The sequence below is a fragment of the Pogona vitticeps genome, chromosome 1, assembly GCF_051106095.1.
Source record: "Pogona vitticeps strain Pit_001003342236 chromosome 1, PviZW2.1, whole genome shotgun sequence".
Lineage (NCBI taxonomy): Eukaryota > Metazoa > Chordata > Lepidosauria > Squamata > Agamidae > Pogona > Pogona vitticeps.
The window spans coordinates 318,638,639-318,659,687 of NC_135783.1; the positions used below are offsets into that span (position 1 = coordinate 318,638,639).

At 40.9% G+C, this 21,049-nt stretch overlaps 1 protein-coding gene across 1 annotated transcript in view; it reads left to right on the top strand.

The window, feature by feature from the left end:
- Positions 1-21,049, top strand: part of LOC110079083 (acetyl-coenzyme A synthetase 2-like, mitochondrial) — a 27,138-nt gene continuing 6,089 nt past the window's right edge. The window contains exons 1-11 of the mRNA XM_020793868.3: positions 1-1,015; positions 7,357-7,453; positions 8,223-8,422; positions 10,356-10,531; positions 12,081-12,233; positions 15,132-15,279; positions 15,719-15,856; positions 17,282-17,374; positions 18,167-18,279; positions 19,412-19,538; positions 20,684-20,811. Coding sequence (XP_020649527.3) covers positions 715-1,015; positions 7,357-7,453; positions 8,223-8,422; positions 10,356-10,531; positions 12,081-12,233; positions 15,132-15,279; positions 15,719-15,856; positions 17,282-17,374; positions 18,167-18,279; positions 19,412-19,538; positions 20,684-20,811 — 1,674 coding nt within the window. The 5' untranslated portion in view covers positions 1-714. The remainder of the gene's footprint in view (positions 1,016-7,356; positions 7,454-8,222; positions 8,423-10,355; positions 10,532-12,080; positions 12,234-15,131; positions 15,280-15,718; positions 15,857-17,281; positions 17,375-18,166; positions 18,280-19,411; positions 19,539-20,683; positions 20,812-21,049) is intronic.

Sequence of the window (21,049 nt, forward strand, 5' to 3'; positions counted from 1 at the left end):
GGCAAACCGACTTTATTAATGCTTTTGTTACTGAAAAAAACTCAGATAAACTTTCAAGGATTTATCTTGTGTTGTGACAGTACAAAAACTGCTGTATCACAGGACCTACCTGTATGGACTAACAAAACTACTACTGTAAACATTGAATGTGCTGGAAAAGCAAGTACAGGAAGCAAACCCATGTCCTATGCCCTGTGTTATGAACCAACATGTAGCTATTTATGCACACCCTGCTCCACTGAATATCATATTTCAGGCATAGATTAATTTTTCCTTGTAAAGTCCACACCAGCTGCAGAAAACAGAAATAGTTTTGTGAGCTTCTGCGTAGGAGAGGGGAAAAAAAAAGAATTCATAGGAAGAAAGAGAGGCGGAACAGTACAGTCTGCACACGATGTGGCTTGGCATACCAATGTCAGCCAAATCCGGCGTCTGCACAGCGATCTAAATCCCACCCCTTCCTCCCTTGGAAAGGGTTGAATTTCTCTTCCTTTTATTTTTCTGAAAGAGGAGTCCTATCCAAGCACTAGCAAGGGCTTCTAGTATGCTCTCAATCTGAATACAGATATGCATTTTGATGGTGGGGCCATATTATGAGCCCACATCTTGTAGTGCAAAGGGAACAACAGCATTTTCCCCACCCCACCCAGACTTTTATGCAATACAAAAACTGCCTTGAGTTAGAGATAAAGAGCTGTCTTGTACTACAGAAGTATGGCCTGGCTGCTCGCTAGAACTTGCTTCCCCAAAATTGTCCCAGGAGGTCAGTTTTCTTGTAAAGCCAGAACGTGGAGCCGGGGACCCTTGACTGCCTATATGCCTGAAGCTGCAGCTTTTCCTGGACCAAGAGACCACCAAGGACTGTATCAGGTGTCTGTGGAGCAAACTGATGCATTTTGGGGAGCGCTAGCAAGAAGCCGACTTACATGGATCAACCCTTTTCATTCTGTTAGTGACTGTGACCTACAGCAGGGCCACATATCCTGGTTTGTTGGAGGGGAGCTGAATGTAGCAGGTAAGTGATAAGAAGAAAGCTGTTATTATTATTATTTTTGCCTTTTCTAGCTGGTGCTGGTGGTGTAATCTTGCACCCTGGGTACTCTGAGGCTGGATTCTTTTCATTCTCACTCATTTATCATTCAAAATAAAATCTCATGTGTTTAATAGCCAAGAGAATTAATGTTCTGATCTTTCCTAGTAGCCTCTGAACATGAGAAAGGAGTCCGTTTGAGAGGTGAATGTGGCTGTTCTTTGCTTTTAAGGAGGTAGACCAATAGGGTCACTTGAAGTGCATATGCCACGTGGATGGAAAGATTGCACCACATGGCATACTGGATCTTTTCTCTTAAGTTACCTTATTTGTCCCACACAAGCCAACTCCAAATGAGCCGTGTAGCCAAGACTCAAAAGACTCATATCCTTCCCTGGTTATGGAAGCTCAACCAATGGTAGGGTTTGCCACCAGTAAAACTACTTGTTCAATATCTTCAATTAAACCAGTGAAGTGTAATAGGGTCCCAATAACCTGGATATAACTTGATGGTTGGGCCACACAACCCCTCCCTGCACATACCCCTTTGTATTATGTAAATACTCATTTTCCACTTATATCTGAATGTGGCAGATACATGAATAAGCAAACATGATACTTCTGTCTGGTTAGTTTTGGCCCAGCACTGTAAAAAGGGGACATATGATAAGTCCCCAGCATTTTTTCACATTGGAAGTAAATCATTATCATGATCACCGTCATCTTCTTAACAGTTGGCTGCCTTTGCCTTTTCATAAGTTTCAGAATCAGGTGCCCGAGGCATTCATTTCTCCTTGTCTAATCACAAAATCTCATGCACATTCTGGATTAGCATGTTAAATCTGTATCCTTTCCAATTTTAATCTTTTTTAAAGCATTATGCTGATTTTTATGGTTTTACAGTGAGATGGGTTTATATTATATGGAAAAATGTGAAAAGAGTCACCAGCACCACCACCATAACAATAACAATGCAGAAACACCAGGCACAGTCAAAATTATAAAAACATTGACTAGTATTGTAAAACAGATACAAATTTTAACCAAAAACTTAAGTATCTGTTAAACATCAGCGCAGAATTTGTGATCGTCCTTACACTGCTGTTTTCTGTAGCTGTAGCTTTTTTGTATTGCTGTTTTTTTTGTAGCTTTAATGGTGTGATTTCTGAGATTATTATTATCTGTGTTTTTTTCTTCTAAAAACTTTGTAAGCCACCTTGAGTTCTATATTTTAGTGGGAGGGCAGGGTATCAATGTAATGAATAAACAAATAAATATTACTAGTAATATGCTAGTGAAGGTGTGACCAAATTTGAGCCCTTTAACTGCAGCTGGATGTTCTTCACTACTCATTATGTTGGCTAGTAGGGCTGCTGGGAGCTGCATTCCAATGACAGGACTACTCTTTTACTCCTCTCTTTAACTCAGTGCCCCCCCCCTTTTAAAAGAACAGATTTATCAACAGTTTTGATATGGAAAATAAGCCTGAATTTAATCAACCCATCTTGGTCTTTTACCATGTATTCTTGTTGCTATATGCCTTCAGGTCACCTCTGACTGGTGGCGACCCTATGAATGAGCCAATCCCTAAATGCCCTGTTTTCAACAGCCCTGTTCAGCTCTTGTAAACTCCTGTGACTTCTTTTAGGGAATCGGTCCATCTCATATACAGCCTTCCTCTTTTCCTCCTGCCTTCCACCTTTCCTAGCATTATCATCTTTCCTGGAGAATCCTGCCTCAGTTTTTTGGAAATATTTGGAATTTATCAAATAATGCCATATTCAGATAATTCTGAATAGATCAGAATTCAAATTTGATAGTTCCTAGTATCTGTACTAATAATTTCTAATATTTGGAGCTCCATTAGATTGGAAAGCAAAAGGCTAGATTTCTGCTTGCTAGAGGAAGATGTCAAAATGAAACCTATTTCTCAGGCATTCTGGAGTGATTTCTTGAGAAATTAAACTGAAAGGCAATCTGGCACCAAGGGTAGTGGAAGCAGAGAGGATCTGATTGGGGTTGCTATGGCTTTCCCAAGGGAGGGGAGCTGGGATGAGAGCAAAATTTATAAATGATATCGGTCTGCACCACTGAAATCTAGAATCGAGCAAAGACACCAGAAGGTATTTTTTCACATTGGTACTTTCCAATGTAAAGGTGGGCCTAGCTGCCTAATAAGTCCCTTGAGGAAGTCACCATGAACCTGAAGAACTGTGGATTGAAACCAGAGATATTTATTATTAGGGAAGATTACAAAGACAAATCCTGTAGTAAAAAGAAAAGACAAATCTGGATGGGGGATGGAAGGAAAACATTAAATTGTAAACAACAGACAAAAAGAAAACCTTGGTCACACCAAATGCAGTTTTTCAGTTACTATTGCAGGGAGACAAAAATAACTACTCTGTTTTCCTGAAAATAAGACCTAACCTGAAAATAAACTCTAGTGTGGCTTTTCAGGATGCTTGTAATATAAGCCCTACTCCCCAAAACAAGCCCCAGTTAAGCGAAACCACACCCTCCACCATTGTGAAGCAAGCAGAAGAAGATGACATGACACTATTTAAATTTTGTTGTACAATGAAAAAAAATCTCCTGAAAATAAGCCCTAATGCATTTTTGGAGCAAAAATTAATCTAAGACCCTGTCTTATTTTCGGGGAAACATTGTATTACAATAACCAGTGCAAATAAATAGAGAAGAACAGAAAAGGGAAAAAGAAGAGATATATTCTAGAAGATCCAAGAAATCAAAGGGGAATTTAAGCTGAATTAGGAATTTTGAATGGCCAATATGAAGGCACACTATCTGACCAGGAGAAAATAAAGAAAAGGCAGAAACAGTATATTGAAGATGTATACAGAAAAAAATAAAAGGATGATAGGCTCCTCTGACAAAGAATCTACAACTCTAGAAATTGAAGTGAACACTGCTCTGAAAGCACTAGGAAGAAAAAAATCACTAGGGGGAAATTAAGTACCAATGGAACTATTTTAAGCCACAGAGACTTCATCTGTCAAAATCCAAATAACAGTATTCCAGCAAATATGGAAAACAAAACAATGGCCCATAGACTGGCAATGTTCAATACACATTCCAATCCTCAAGAAAGGAGATGCCAAGGAGTGCAGTAAGGATAGGATCATTGGTTTAATTTCCCATACAAGCAAAACAGCGCTTAAAATGTTGCAGCAAAGGCTTATATTTTAAATGAAACAAGAAATGCCTGATGTCCAAGCAGGATGTTAAAAAGGAAGTGGCATTTGAGATCATATTGCAAATATCCACTATCTGCTGGAGAGCATCAAAGAATTTCAGAAAATTAGGCTATGCTTTATAGACTGCAGTAAAGGCTTTGAATGTGTAGATCATGAGAAAGAAATTGATGTTTTGAAAGAAATGGGTATACTACTGGGTCACGAAGAATCAGACACGACTTAACGACTAAACAACAACAACATACTACAGCACTTGATTGTCCTGATTTGTAACTTCTATTGTGGACAAGAAGCTACTGTTAGGATGGAATATGGAGACACAGAATAGTTTCCTATAAAGGTAAAGTTATTAGACAAGCGGGTAGGTGGGGCTTGTCAGCCATGGAAGGCAGCCCATCTAGGAGAAGGAAAACTCCAATTTCAAACCTCCACTGCCTTGTGGCTATATCCACTCATGGAAAGGGCTTCAGGAGTTAACCTCGAGGCAAAATCCGGAGCTGGAGTCCCGAAGGCAGCATGTGTTGTTCTGCCAACTCCTGCGACATTGCTGGAACCAGTTGTATTGGCTCTTGCCTTTCCATTGGACCATTTCAGCAATGTGGAGAGGGGGGATCTGCTGCTTGGGTAACAGCCTATCCTCCATATTACCTTACCCGGGCTTCATGCTCTGGAGAGGACACTCCTCAATTCAGAGCATGTTACCATAGTCTCTCGAGACTGAAGGATGCCTATGCATGCATTTTATTCTCTTCTCTGTTCAATCTGTATTCAGAACATATCATACAGATTCAGATGAAATAGTGAACATTGGTGGAAGAAACATCAGTAATTTAAGATATGCAGATGATACAATCTTACTGGTAGAAAGCAGCAATAATTTTAAGCGACTTTTAGTGAAAGTGAACGAAGAAAGTGCCAAAGCAGGACTGCAGTTGAACACTAAAAAGACAAAAAATCATGATTACAGAGAACTAACTGCTGGATAGCTCAGTGGTTTAGTTATGTGGCTGCAGAGACAAAAGTTAGGAGTTTGACTCCCCACTGTGCCTCTTTGACAGAGACTGAAATCAATGATCCATAGAATCTTTTCCAGCTCTACAATTCTAAGATTATGTATACACAACTTTAACGTTGACAATGAAGAAATTTGAATAGTGAAAGATTTTTGTATATGTTGGTTCAATCATCAATCCAAAGGGAGACTGCAGCCCAGAAATCAGAAAAAGGCTGAGACTATGAAGGACAGTAATTAGAGAAGTTCATCATGTGCAAGGATGTGTCATTGGAGATGAAGAGCAAGTTAATCTACACTCATGTATCCCAGATCACCATGTATAGGTGTCAAAGCCGGACAGTAAAAAAAGCTGACAGGAGAAATTCATTTTAATTCATTTGAAATATGGAACTGAAGGAGAACTTTGCAGGTACCTTGGACTGCCAAGTGGGTTCTAGATCAGATCAAGCCTGAACTATCTCTGGAGGCAGAAATAATGAAACTGTAGCTGGCCTATTTTGGGTACATAATGAGAAGGCCAGATTTTCTGGAAAAGACAATAATACTAGGAAAGGTGAAAGCAGCAGGAAAAGAGGAAAATCAAATATGAAATGGATTGATTCTCTAAAGGAAGGTACAGGTTTGAATTTAGAAATGCTGAGCAGGGCATTTGAGGACAAGGCATTTCATAGAGTTGCCATAAGTCAAAGCTGATTTGACAGCCTGTAACAATAACAAAGTCCTTCTATTGGTACAATGAAATGGAGATTGGCTGTCATCTTCCTTTGCCTTAGACATGAAGGTGTCTTGGATGGGCCTAATCTCTGTGCATCAAAAGGCACAGTCTGAGAGCCTCTTAATTGCTAAACTACCCTGCATTGTGTGTAGAAAATCTTTGCCATGACTTTTAGTAATAGAAAGTAAGAACTTCTGTGAGGGTGACCTTTTCCATAATCTAATCTTTGTACTTGAGGTCAGCACAACAGTTAATAAGACTTCTCACACTTGCTGAGGCACTTCTTTTACTACTGCCAGCATAAAATGAGAAAGGTGCTGTTCACGCTCCCTAGAAAGAGTGCTAGCCCAGAAGTTCAAAAGAAACAAGGGTGACTGTACTGGAAATGGACATGATAGTGACAGACGTTCCCCCAATTTCTTTCCTATGTCGCTCTCCCATTCCTACAGTACTGCCCTGTTAATTGTTAATTTATTTGACAGTCTAGGGTGTGGGAGGAATTTATTCTCGGTTTTCTTATAAAATAAATATTTTAGGGCGGTTTATATCATTTTAAAAACCCAGCAAATATAAAAGTGTGGAATTTTTTATTTTTATATATTTATAGTGGGTTATTAGAGTAGATTCATTTGAATCAATGGAACTTGTGGTGGAGCTGACTCATCAAATCCCCACTGATTCAATGAGCCTACTGTTGTGTGACTCGACTACACTAAGCAATGGGATTTCAGGTATTGAGAATATATATGGGCTGAAAGCCTTCATATATTTTCTGGAAGGGTAGCCCTATTTATTACATTGTGTTTTGACCCAGCAACTATGCTATGAATGCAAGCTGTTAAGGTAAGCACATGCTGGTAGTTTTTTACATTTCAATTCTCTCTGACTTGCATACAACCCATCCACCTTGTGATTTAATAATCTTTGAACTCAGTAACTTTCCCTTGAGATAATGTTACATGTGTCTCATGAAGTAGACAATAGCCATAACAAAATTTGTTAGCTTTTGAAGGACCCTCAGATTATTGACCATTTTTGCTTCAGAAATTTCTATATTGTTATTTTTGCTTTAAGGATGTTGTAACACTTAAATTGAATAAATATATATTTTTGTTCAGTCGGTTGTTTGGGCTCTATAGTCAGCATGTTTGAACTTTTCTAAAGAGGAACACCAGAATTAATATGCTTGATAGGCCTATGTCCAGTTTCTTCTAACAGCATGGTAACATCCACCATGCAATAATAACCTTTCCTCTTCGTTTGCCACAGCTTTTACTCTAGCTTGAAACTAGGCCATCCACATTGATTCAACAAAGGTTAAAATAAACAAGCAAAGCTTTACATGCATACAAATGATAAGAATTGTTTTCTCTTTCAGTCAACTGCTTGGATCGACATGTCCATCAAGCCCCAAATAAAGTGGCCCTCATCTGGGAGAAAGATGAGCCTGGGCAAGAGGAGCGAATTACATACAGGTTGTTAATTAACTTTTTGCTCAACCATACAGGGAAGTGGGAGCTGCCCACTTGTTTACTTTTAAAAAGTGTATGAATGGTTATTCTTCAACTAGTGAATCTACCACAATGCTATATATTTGTATAATTGTCTGTTGATCTGATAACAGGCCTGTCTGTTAAAAAAGATAATATGAAACCATTATAAGTCTGTCAAGACAAATCTGTAACTAGTCCAAATGTTTCAAATACTGTTAGTTTTTTCTAAATATGTGTTTACAAGAAATGTTCTTAAAGTTTTCACCAAGATTATGTGAAATTTATTTTCAACTACTGGCACAGACAAGGCACAATACCATTCATGCTCTGTGGTTTTTTTATGCTATGCTTGAACACACTGTGTACAAACTCTCATGCATTTCAACATTGTCATGCATAAAATATGTTTTATTGATATTGATCTCCAAGTTATGATATTGTCCTCTGTCTTCTAAACAGGAAAAGTATCTGAACTTTAATATCAGTCTGTAAAGTGTTACTCTATCCCAAGTCAGATAAATTATCTGTCTAACTCACTAATATGAAACCTAACTGGGATTATCTTTCCAGGCCTCGGGGTAAATTTCTTCTTCTTCCTCTCCCCCACCTCTTTTTCTTCTGTTTAAAGGCCAAGAGGCAATGAGATGAATGTTGGTGTTTAGAAACATATTCAGTAGTTCTCTTTTATTGTGAGACTAGTGGAATAATGAAACAAGAGTGTTTGACAACTACATGTGTTTTCTTTGGACAGAGAACTGCTGGAGATGACATGCCGCCTTGGGAATACCTTAAAGCGACAGGGAGTGAAGAAGGGTGACAGAGTCAGTATCTACATGCCCCCATGTCCCATGGCTGTGGCAAGTATGTTGGCTTGTGCCCGAATTGGAGCTGTACACACAGTGGTATTTGCTGGATTCAGTTCTGTGGCACTGGCCAACAGGATCCAAGATGGTAAGAGCCACTTTCTCAGTAGGCTATGAGTGTCCCTTCCTTCAGCTTCCTTTCAGAACATGTCACGTTCAAGCTTAGTGGTCAACTGAACATACAATAATAATATGCACAAGCTTTTTGGCCATGAAAATTTCTCCAGCAGTAGTTTTTAATATATTGGGGTACTCTCCCAGTGTTGCCAAAAATAACATTTTGGAATTATAACTTCTGGGACAACCTTTTTAGCTTCAGATGGCACCTCTTGTAGGCAGAACAGTAGATGCTGAATAATTTAAGGACACCGTTAAATGGCTTGACTAAGAAAAGGGCTGTTTCCAAAGGGCTGGCCCATAGTGCTTCAAATCAAAAAACTTTCTCAGCTTCTCTTCCTTACCATTTGTTCTTCCATGATAAGAAATAAAGACAGAAGAGCGTGCTCAAAAACACAGAAAAAATACAATGGAATATATCATCCTCTGAACTCGTATAAAATCCCACTACTTTCTCTAGAACAGGGGTCAGGGAACTTTCTTATCTTTTACCCCCTAAAACATTTATATATGCCAACATTATTCCCTTGATTTGAAAGGAAGAATCTCGGTCACACGCAGCCAGTCAAGCACCGCCGCTGCCTCACCACCTGCGCCTGGGATGCAACTGTCTCCTCCTCTTCCACCTGGTGGTGCCGCACTCAGTCTTTGGCCTCACGAGGGCAGCTCCCTTCCTCTGCCAGCGGGCGGCTCCTGGGCGGCCGTCGAAGAACAGCAGGTGGCTCACACACCAGGGGCACCCAACGCCGCCTCCCGCTCCAGCACTGGCTCCGGCTGCTGCTCGCTGGGGCGGCCGCATTGGGCCTTGGTGTCAGGGCTCCTGTGGGCCTTGCCGTTGAAGCACCACAACAGCTGACACAGGGAGAGCTAGAGGCTCTGCCAGGCTCGGCTGGCCGGCATAGAGGTGCCGCTGAAGGCCGCACGGCCAGGCAAGCGCCGCTGCCATCCAACAGGCTCCTCTGGGAATGGGAACGGGGCATGGGGCAGTGGTGGCGTCCCAGAGCAGGGAGGCTGAGCCTGGTCTGGGCCTCTGTCATGGCTGCGACTGCCCCCTCCTCCACAATCCACCTCTCCAGGCACTGGAAGGAGAGGTTCCTGGCTGGGGCGCTCGGATCACTCCCCCCGACCTCACCCTCCACCATGGCCGGCCCTACCACCACCGCCTCGGTTGCCATATGCTGCCAACCTGGGCCCATTGCCAGCCACCATCCGCCATGGCTTGGTTGCAGACGGGCTGGGGAAGGGAGTGGGAAGGGGGCAATCGGGCAGCCGGGGACCCCCCTCTGGGCAGAGGAGGAGGAGGAGGGAAGGGGGTTAGGGTCACGTCCTCATTACCCCCAGGATTTTCATTTTTATCCCATTTGGGGTAATTTACCCCTGTTCTCTGACCACTGCTCTAGAAGAAAGCCCTACCCGGCAACACCTAAAGTGGATAATCCCTAAACACTTATACCCATTAACACACCTTTTCTTCTGCTGATAAGTCCTAAGATCAAAACTAAGAATTTATTTCCTCATATTCTTCTTTCTGTGCTAATGGCCTGCAAGCCCAGAGAAAAACAAAACTCGACAAATTGCTATTCCTGTCATTATCATGTACATTAACAGGAAGAAGCAAATACCAGCGATGTGGTCTGAATTGGGAACATTATGGCATGGAAGAGGGAGGTTTCAAGTATTTTCATAGAATCATACAATAGTGACGTTGTAAGGGGCCTATAAGGCCATCAAGTCCAACCCGCAGCTCGATGCATTTTGAGCTATTCCAAGTCCAGTTTGGATTAGGACTGGGATCCTGTGGCTCTGAAATGAAACTTCCCCTGTGCACTGAGGGCAAACAAACTAGAGGAAATAACCTACTGGTCCTGAATCCTATGCCATTTATTCTTTTTTACCTTGTCCAGCTCAAGCTGAAACAGTGATCACAGTAAACCAAGGCGTGCGAGGCGGCAAGGTTATTAACCTGAAGCAGATGGTGGACCAGGCTGTGAAACTGTGTCCGACGGTGAAACGAGTTTTTGTTTCAGAGAGAACAGATTACAAAGTTCCCATGTCAGGACTGGATATCCCACTAGAAGAGGTGAGAACTTTGTCCCTTTTCCTAGGGAAAAGAAATCAGCACCCTTCATATGGAATCCGTTTTCCACAAATAACCTCTTGCATTCTGTTGGAGGCTCTTCTCTGAGAAGAGGTCTTCACCTGATGTTTAAGGATTCTCCTCCATACTATAACTCCTTTCATTTACAGCCTTCAACCTCCCGAGTAAACATTTTTGTGCAACAGAAGGGCTACTAACTGCATGCATTTATATCTGGATCTTGCCATGTGTCAGATATTCACCAGGAGATAAAAAAAACAATGTAAGCACAGTTTATGTAGCCATGGATAAGCACTGTGACTCTGCACTTCTGCCAGGGTTAACACAACTCTTTTTTGTTGTTGTTTGTTTGTGGTAGAGTAGAAACTATTGTTATTGGTATTTTTTCCTGCCATTGATATGATGTTCTTATCTTGATTTGTTTTGTGCTTTTTCCCCATTACTTTTTGCACCCTTTAAAACTAATTAACAACTTTAAAAAATGCTTAGTATTGAGAGTAGAATTTAGGCAGCAGGAGCTTGCCAATTGGAACCTTTCAATTAGCATTAAACTGCCGCTCAAAAACAACCTTCCCAATGTTCAGCAGAGAAGCTGATTTTTTTTAAACATGTCTGCAAGATGTCATCAAGATTTTTATTAAAAAAAGATTTGAAAGAGAATAGAGGTTTTTGCTAAATGTCCATGGTGAGAGCTTCTTGATTGGAAGCTTTCAGTTGCTATTAGATCAGCATAGAGAAACTAAACAAAAGCTAGCTGAGCACTCAAAAACAAAACAAATTCAGTAGAGAAGTTCATTTATTAAAGTTTCTTAAAGAGATGTTGATTTATTAATGACAACAGAAGTAGATTTGCAGTGGATTCCTGCAATGAGAGGCTCCTGTTTGGAAGCTTTCAAAACTAAAAAGCATACAAAAAAGGACTCCACAGAAAAGTTTTCTTTAAAAACATTTCTCTAAGATGCCTGAAATATTTCTTTAAAATATATTGAGTCTCTGAAGAGAAGTGGGTCTTCAAATATAGGTTTGGGCGCAAATTTCAATACACCTTGCACTCATATGGCACCAGTCAGCAAAAAAGGAGGTGGAACTATTGTGCCACATAGAAGCGTCCTCAGTGGCCTTTAATAATTCCTCCACCAAGTATTCTCTAATTAAAAGCACTTAACCTACAAAGGCATCTTTTGCCTTAAGGAAAAGTAGACTAACTTCTACAAACAAAATAAAGAGACAAATGTTATGGGAAGTATATTACAGTGATTTAATATGGACATTATGTAAATGTGTAAAAAATATATATATAACAGCATCATGGAAAGGATTTTCCATAGATCATGGTTGATGGGGAAGTAATCCTCCCCCCGCCTTGTCCCATATGAGAATCACCCTCAAAATGAACACATGGGATAGAGAATGGTGGACACTGTTCTATTAAAACTGTATTATTCATTTGGCCTTTGGTACAGGGGGAGCAACAGGAGAGCTGGGGGCTGAAGACAGCCTACTAAGAGAGATTCTCTGCTTCCTGTGACAGGAGATGATGAAAGAGAATGCAGTTTGTGAGCCTGTTGCCTTGGAGAGTGAAGACTTACTTTTTCTGCTCTACACATCAGGAAGCACTGGGCAACCCAAAGGACTGGTCCACACCCAGGCCGGCTATTTGCTGTATGCTGCAGTTACACACAAGGTGAAGAAAGCGCACACATACACACAACTGAGATATTGAGCAACTCCACAGTTAAATTCACAGTTAAAACTCTGTTTATCTGCCATGTGATATTTCCATCAACACTTCTACTAAACTTCAAGGAGTTGTTGGTTATCATTTGTTCTTCCTTAAAAGGGGGGGCGGGTCTTGCTGTTCAAAACTATAAGAACCAGTAAAGGTGTAACAGACTGAAAGCCAGGTATAGGGCTTGGAAAAGTTACTTTTTGGGACTACATCTTCCGGAATTGCTCAGGAAGCTTAGCCAAGAAAGAAAAGAGGTTTCCCTGCCTCACCAAAGCTTGCTAGAATGAAAATTACCTATGAAAAGCAAAACATTATAAATAACCCCATACTTTGCATGTTTACTCTGAAATAGGTTCCACTATGTTTGAAGGAGAAATGCTGTCAGAGGATGATGGGATTTGTAGCTCAGCCCCATCTGTAGGGATCAGATTGGGGAGGACTATTTTACTTCACATTAGAATCAACTGTACAGGATGGGGGCAACTTTTCCTTCATGGCCCTTGTTCTGTAACGTGCAGTTTGTTCACTGCCAGTAGAATTTCAGAAGACCACACAAAGAGAAGAAGCAATTGCTGAAAGACATATGCAGTACTCCCTTTTTAAGCATACAGGGCACCGTAGAAGTAAACAGAAATCTAACACATGACACCATATTATTCTTGATCTTGCAAGACCTTGATCTTTCTTTTGGCAGTCATTGTGTGTCTTTTTTAAAAAATGGAACTGAAAGCTTGTACAGCTATGATTTCAGGATCTGTGTTGGTGGAAGTGACTACTTAATCCTTTCTTGCAATCCTAACAAGTCCCTTCCAATCGTATGTATGTATGTATGTATGTATGTATGTATGTATGTATGTATGTATGTATGTATGTATGTATGTATGTATGTATGTATGTATGTATGTATGTATGTATGTATGTATGTATGTATGTATGTATAAATCTTAAAGTGAGAAAACAGCTGAGTCTGGATAGCAAAAAAAATAAAAAAAATAAAGCAGATCTTGGGAAACTTACATTTGGGATGAGAACTCCCAAAATCCACCAGTCAACTCTGAGTGGTCATCCAAAGGAGTAACATTTCTCAGTTCTGCAAAATTGGCTCATGGAAATAATTAAGCATTCTGTCCTCTAGTAAAGCAGGTGTAATCAAATTTGCAGTTCCTGAGTCTGCAAATAAAATAAATAACAAATATAAAGACGCATATCACAGACCTTCCACATTCAACTGTTAGTTCCAGGTGCCTTGGGACACCACAAGGCAGTCTGGAATATATTTTGCCCTCTTCTCTCAGCTAGGAAAAGTGTTGCCTTCGAAAGGAAACAGCTGAAAGAGTGGCAAGTTTCCAATGCAAACACACTAGAAGGAGGACATTGCTAAAATAATTCCAGTAATCAGCTCTGAAAGTGGAGTGAGGAGAGAGTGTAGTATGGAGTCTTATTTTCAGGAACAGCTGCAGAAGCAAGAGCCAAGGAACTTTAGTAATACATTAGAGCAGTGGTGTCGAACTGTGGCCCTCCAGATGTTCTTGGCCTTCAACTCCCAGAAATCCTGGCCAGCAGAGGTGGTGGTGAAGGCTTCTGGGAGTTGAAGTCCAAGAACATCTGGAGGGCCACAGTTCGGCACCACTGCATTAGAGAATGCACTGCTGGAAACTCAAGCAAAAAGTGAAAAAAAAAACCAAGATGGGTGTAATAAAAACTTATTTGTTTCCAGATGAATCAGTTGTGCAGTCCAGTGGTTATTGCTGTTGAACTCATTTTGATCCACAGCAGTGGTAGAAAGCCAAACCACAAGGGCTAGAGAACTGACTCTGATTATACAGTATCACTATTCTGTTCAGGAAGATTGCCGTGGCAAACTTTGCAAAGTGATCTTTATCTCCGTTGCTGTAATTATGTGCCATCAAGTTGCTTCTGACTCATAAATGACCCCAGCAGGATTTTCAAAACATGTGAGATGTTTTAGGAGGGTTTACCATTGATTATTGTTGTTTAGTCTTTAAGTCATGTCCGACTCTTCGTGACCCCATGGACCCGAGCACGCCAGGCCCTCCTGTCTTCCACTGCCTCCCAGAGTTTGGCTTACCATTGGTACCTATCAGTAAATTTCCATGGCTGAGCAAGAATCTGAACCCATATCTTCTGCATGCTAATACAACAGTCTATCCACTACACCATACTGGTTGCCATCTGTTTATATCTTATTAGAAGTGATTGGTCAAGATTGTTTCTTTTTTTTTCCCATGAACATTAAGGGATCTCTTTAACCATTGCCAGCATTATCAGTTCAAGTTTCCTTTCTTCCTTTCTTCTTTTTCTTGATCATATATTTATATTGCCCTTAATGATCTAAACCACCTTGGGTCCTTTTAAAGAGAAATACTTTAAAAACAAATAAACAAACAATATTTTGTATGATAAGCAGTATAAAGTGGGAGGTGTATTCACAGCACGATTTCAGACAAAAATGATGGTAGTATGGGTTGTCTTTCCCTTCACTGAACAGGCGTGCCGGTTACATCTTACAAATTGATGATAAGTTTAGTGGTGATTTTGTCCTAAATATATTCTGGTTGGAGGAAGAAAAATTGTGACTTTCTCCAACTTGAGGTCCCCCATATGCTTTGGACTACAAGCCCCATCATCTTCAGTTTGCATATCCATTGCCCATGCTGATGAGAAGACAGAGATTGCTATCTGGCACATATAGAAGCTGCTAGAGTACAGAAGGCTGCTGTGAATATTAGCACATTTTTGAGTAGCAGAAACACATGGACAAGAGATGGCTTCTACCCAAGAGTTGTTATGTCAACCCATTGTTTCCATCTCTTATTACCCACTTTCCTGCAGTATGTGTTTGACTACCATGATGGAGATGTTTTTGGCTGCGTTGCAGACATCGGTTGGATCACAGGACACAGTTATGTAGTATATGGACCTTTGTGCAATGGGGGAACTACAGTCTTGTTTGAGAGCAGTCCAACATACCCTAATCCAGGTAAACACACTCCTCTCTCTCTCTCTCTCTCTCTCTCTCTCTCAATCTCTCTCTATTACACACAACATCATCTTAATTTTACTTTATTTTAAATGTTTATATACTGTGCAACTGGTAATATCCACAAAATGGTTGAAATAATTACAAATATAATTTCATGTACTAGGATTTACAAGCATGAAGTACTGAGTAAAAAACATTGACAAGAACTGGTTCAGTCAACAGAGTTGATTGATGAATTGCAACAACAATAATATTGACCTTGACACTAAGTATTTTATTCTTGTTTAAGCCAAATGTGGAGCCCAGGACTCATGGGCTGCAAATGATCAGAGTAATGAGGGTGGTGGTGGGAAAGAGGCAACTGTTGAAAACGCGAACCAGGATATGTCTAATTTGCCATTAGGATTAAAATGGCTGAATTTGCTTCTAATTTCAGGGCGTTACTGGGAAACTGTGGAAAGGTTAAAGATAAATCAGTTCTATGGAGCGCCTACAGCTATTCGTCTACTGCTGAGTTACGGGGAAGGCTGGGTAAAGAAATACGACAGATCTTCTCTCAAAATCCTTGGATCAGGTGGGTAATGATCTGACCAACTAGGCCTTTGCCACTGTATTAATGGTATGTAAGGACATGTACTTATAAAAATGTATTTATAGGTTTAGACAAAAATTTCTCAGAAGGTAGCATGGTGGATTACTGCAGCCACACTGCTATAGAGAAGTGATTTGTAATCTGGAGTCAATGTGTCACTGACAGGACACAGAAGGAATTATGTGGGATACAGCATTTTCATTAACAATGATCAAGAATTCACTCTCCTTCAACGCCTCTGTCCTCCTACAAGCGTGGTGTCTCCTACCAACCCTACTTGTGGACACTTGTTCCCCTGATTCCAGAGCTGTAACTACCGTGTTTCCCCAAAAATAAGACAGGGTCTTCTATTACTTTTTGCTCCAAAACTCGTATTATATATATATATATATCATATTTCATATATATATATTTCATGGACAACCATCTACTGTACATTTATTCAAATACAGTCCTGTCTTCTTCTTCTGGTGGCTGCCCAAGGGTGGAGGGCAGGGTTTCACTTAACTGGGGCTTATTTTTGGGGTAGGGCTTATATGACAAGCATCCTGAAAAATCATACTAGGGCTTATTTTCAGGTTAGGTCTTATTTGTGGGGAAACAGGGTAGCAATGTTGGCAACCTAGGCTTTTACTTCCTTATCGGTTAATCTTATAATCTTAGAACTGCAGACCTCAAAGGGACCATCTGGATCATTTGAGTCCAGCCTATAGGAAGGAGGCACAGTGGAGAATCAAGTTCCCAACCTCTGGCTCTGCAGCCAGACACATAAACCACTGAGCTATCTGGTAGTTAAGCTTTGGTCACATTGGACTGGATAAACAGGGAAGAGCACCTGGGTCTTAGTACACAACGGCGATATTGGTTCTGCTCTGAGCTGGTCTGTTCTATGTTTCTCTCTGCCAGGGAAAATAAGCTTGTTTTTTTTATACTACACCTGAACCACGGTGTACAAGCTCTCAGCACATTTAACAGGAAGCAGCAGATACACATGGGCCAGGTAGGTTCACAGCTTTACAACGGAAAATGTTTGCACCTCTTAAATTTTTACAGCCTAGGTCAAAGCCTCAGTTGCCTCACGATGTTACAGCTCTCCCTAATCCTCATTCCCCCGCATTTGCTTCCTATAAATGCGAAATACAGCAACATCATGCATGTAAATATACATTGTCCTTCTTGAGAAAAGTGGGTGTTTTCTTTCTGTCATGGTGAGCCCCAGGTGCTTTGAGAGAGTGATTAGTGGGAGGTAAGATATTCAAAGTTGAGAACTTCTGATACATTAGACTTTTCAAAAAGCCAAGGAGGCAGATGTCTGACATAGTCCGATATGTCAAATGAGCTTTAAGGCTCGAGACATTTTTACAGACTGCTTGTCTCACCCCCACCGCCCAACACTTCCTTCTGCAGTGGGAGAACCGATCGACACAGAAGCCTGGGACTGGTACTTTAATGTAGTTGGAGATGGACGGTGCCCAGTAGTTGACACCTGGTGGCAAACAGGTAGGGAGACTGCACGTTGATTTACTTCAGGCAAACACTTTTCACTTGTATCATTCTTTGAATTAGGTTTAATAACTTATGCACAAAGATCTACACTGTTTTGTGCCCTCAAGGCACTTCTATGTTAAGGAGACCCTATAAATTAATGGCCTCTAAAAGGTCCTATCAGCTCTGCTCAGATTTGGCAAGCCAAAAGCATGGCTTCCTTTGTTGAGTCAATCCAACTCAGGTTTGATGTTCCTCTTTTCCTGCAGCCTTCAACTTCTCCTAGCCTTGTTGCCTTTTTAGTGTCTAAAATAAGATGGCTTCAGTCTAGTCATTCTTGGTTCTAGAGCTCAGTCTTAATTTGATCTAGAGATCTTCTGAATCTTTTGTGAATACTTTTCCCCAGGACCCTGACAGTCAATCACTGAAGTAACACTCTGTTGACTATAAATGAAGATGATGCTGATTTAGAGATTTGCATGCATGGTGCTTTAGAGGCTAAGAGGCACTCAGTATTATCATGAGGTTCAAAAGCAAATGCTGGACATCCTGCAGCATAGAGTGCATCAAAAGCACCTACCAACAGCCATAGCCTATGGCCAGAGATATTGGGAGTGTCCATCCCCATCACTTGCTCACCCCTTGTCAGTGAAGCTATTAATATAAAGTACTCCAAAAACCAAACCAAAAGTATTTTCTTTTCCATATAGAATACTTGAAATCACATAAAGGAGAGAGATTTTCCATTAGCATTCTCTTATTGGATGGATTTCAAAGGTTATCAGAGTTTTGTCTTCTCTTATTTAGAAACCGGGGGCATCTGCATTGCTCCTCGTCCTTCAAATCCGGGAGAAGAGATCCTTCCAGCCATGGCCATGAGACCTTTCTTTGGCATCAGACCTTCTCTTCTGGATGACAAAGTATAGATTTATTTGTCTGTTATCTGACTATTGATCTGATTCTGATATTTAAATATATCTGCTGGCCAGTGACCATAATAAAGACTATTGATCTGAGGATTTTATAATTCATTTTTCACCTCAATCAATAATCACAATAATTATGTGCCGTCAAGTCAATTCTGACATCTGGTGACCCTTTTCAGGGTTTTCCAGGTAGAGAGTACTCAGAAATGGTTTCCCTTTCCCCTCTTCTGGGGACACCCTGGGTCTGTGCAGCTTGCTGGAGGCCACCCAGGCTAGTTCCTCTCCCAGGAGTCACAGTGGGGAATTGAACTCCCAAACTCTCGCACTGCAATCAGCTCCTTAACCACTAGTCAATCCAACCAGCTTTCCAACTCACATGAATGGTCAAAATGGAGATCAATAGTAGAAGTAAAATGACTCTACATTTCCACCTGCTGCCTCTTATGCCTGGAATGGCCTCCTGGAAGACCTCTGTACATAGACATCTACTGGTCAAAAGACATTTTGCATGTTTTTGAAGCACTACAAAACCCTGAAAAACGTGTTGCATAGAGACAGAAGTGAGATAAGAATACATATCATGAACAGTATCTTCCGAAACACCATCAACTCTCTGTAAAAAATGGTCAGCTGTTCCCAGCCCAAAGGGGAAATGGAAGGTGATGGTAGTGTCAAAAAAGCAGGAAACTGGAATTGGACAGGCATCCTTGCTTATGTAAATCAAATGACTGTATAATGAGAGACCGTTAGGCAAAGGATAAAATTACAAGTTTGACAACTCACCAGTTCATTACAATATTGAACAAAATCTGAACACTAAGGGTTTCTTGCTGGGAATTTAGCCAAGGCCTAATAGGAACTGGGAACAGTATGAATATCATGGCCTGGACTCAGTTGTTAGTTCCACTTAGGCTGGGCGCATCGAATCAATGAGATTTACAGGGGAATTCACTCACCATTCAACCACTGATACCACAAGTCTTCTCTAGGTCAGACTAGCAATTGGTTTTAGGACCATGTGCCTAAGGCTTCAGAGTAAGGGTCCAGTGAACTTTAAAATATGCACTTGATTGAGCTGCAAGTTACCTTCTACCTGCAGTAATTGTACCATGACTTTTTTTTATAGGGGATTGTCTTAACACAGAATGATGTCTCTGGAGCTCTCTGCATTGCTCAGGCCTGGCCAGGTATGGCAAGAACCATTTACAATGACCATCAGAGATTCGTGGAGGTCTACATGAAACCTTATCCAGGTACAGATTTGTGGAGAAGGAAAGGGGGAATGACAACATTGGATCATTATTGACATGGATTAGAATTTGAAGGCAGGATGCTGTCTTCTGGAATTATGCATACAAGGCCTTGTAAAACAAAGGAAAAGACTTGGAGGCAGTTACTTGCAATCATAGCAAAACAAGCTGTGGTGGCAAAAGATGCAATTAGTAATTACATGATTTTTTTTAAAAAAAGAAAAGTGAATAGTGGATGAAAGAGTCCCGGTCTTACTTACAGGCATGGAGTCAGGATAAGTGATAATCAGATTAATGTTTTGCTTCCTGTTATGCTCCCAGTCCATATTATCCCACCCCCTAATACCTAGTTGAAACAGAACATGTTCATCTGCACCAATAGGAGCACTTATTTTCAATTAACCAGTGGGAAGCAGGTAAGTGGGTTCCAGGTCAAGATTGTGTGGGTAGGAACTTTAACTCTCTGTCTTCCACCTAATTCTGAATCTGGATCAGGGACCTCATGTCTGCTATTTGATTTTAAGAAACAATCGCTGCAATTGCTTTTGTATGATGTTGTTTTATTGAGCTTAGCTCTCAGTTTTTGACTGCATAGCTGACTCACTCAAATAATGTGGAGACGTCTCATATATTGGCCGAATTCCCATTGCTTTAATCAGCCGATTCTAGTGCATATTTAACATGTGTGTTTTCAAAAGTGCAAAGTATCCATGGGGGGGGGGGAAAGAATGATTTTGCATATACAGTACAAAGATAAGTAAAAACAGATGCACAGACATAGACAACTAGCTGTCGTGGAGGAGAAATCAAGAATCACTCCCAAGATTTTAGCTCTCTATGTACTATCTCCCCCCACCCACCATGGAGGAAACATACCAAATGCAGTTTGAAATAGTGTACTTCAGACACAGATTGATCTATTTGTGAGAACAAGACCTTACCCTACTTTTAGGAACCTCACTATCCTCTTGTGAGAAGGAGAAGATAAAACACTTCCAGAAGTCCTCTATGGCTACACACACTGGAAAGCGAAAAATCTGGTATTTCCCCCCCCCCCCCCATCTTCTCTCGGTGGAGCTTTGATGTTCTCTAGAAGAAACTCACTTAAAACACGGAAGTTTGACTTGTATCTTGTTTTAATGTTCTAGGATATTATTTCACTGGGGATGGAGCATACCGGTCCAGTAAAGGATATTATCAATTGACAGGCCGCCTTGATGATGTTATCAATGTCAGTGGGCACCGGCTGGGCACTGCTGAGATTGAAGATGTTGTGGTAAGAGGCCAGGGAACCCTAGGTAGAGCTCAGTGGACATCGCAGAACTGGCTCTTGTTTGGTAGTCTCTGCAGAAGACAGACCTCCTGCCCCCCCTGCAGTGCCCGTGCAAAGGGATGGCAAAACTGAATGCCGTGGGGCAGATGTTTCCCCAACATGGCACTTTCCAGATGCTTTAGACTACAAATCCTATGACTAAATTGCTATCTATGAATGGTAGGATTTTTTGTCTGCAGCA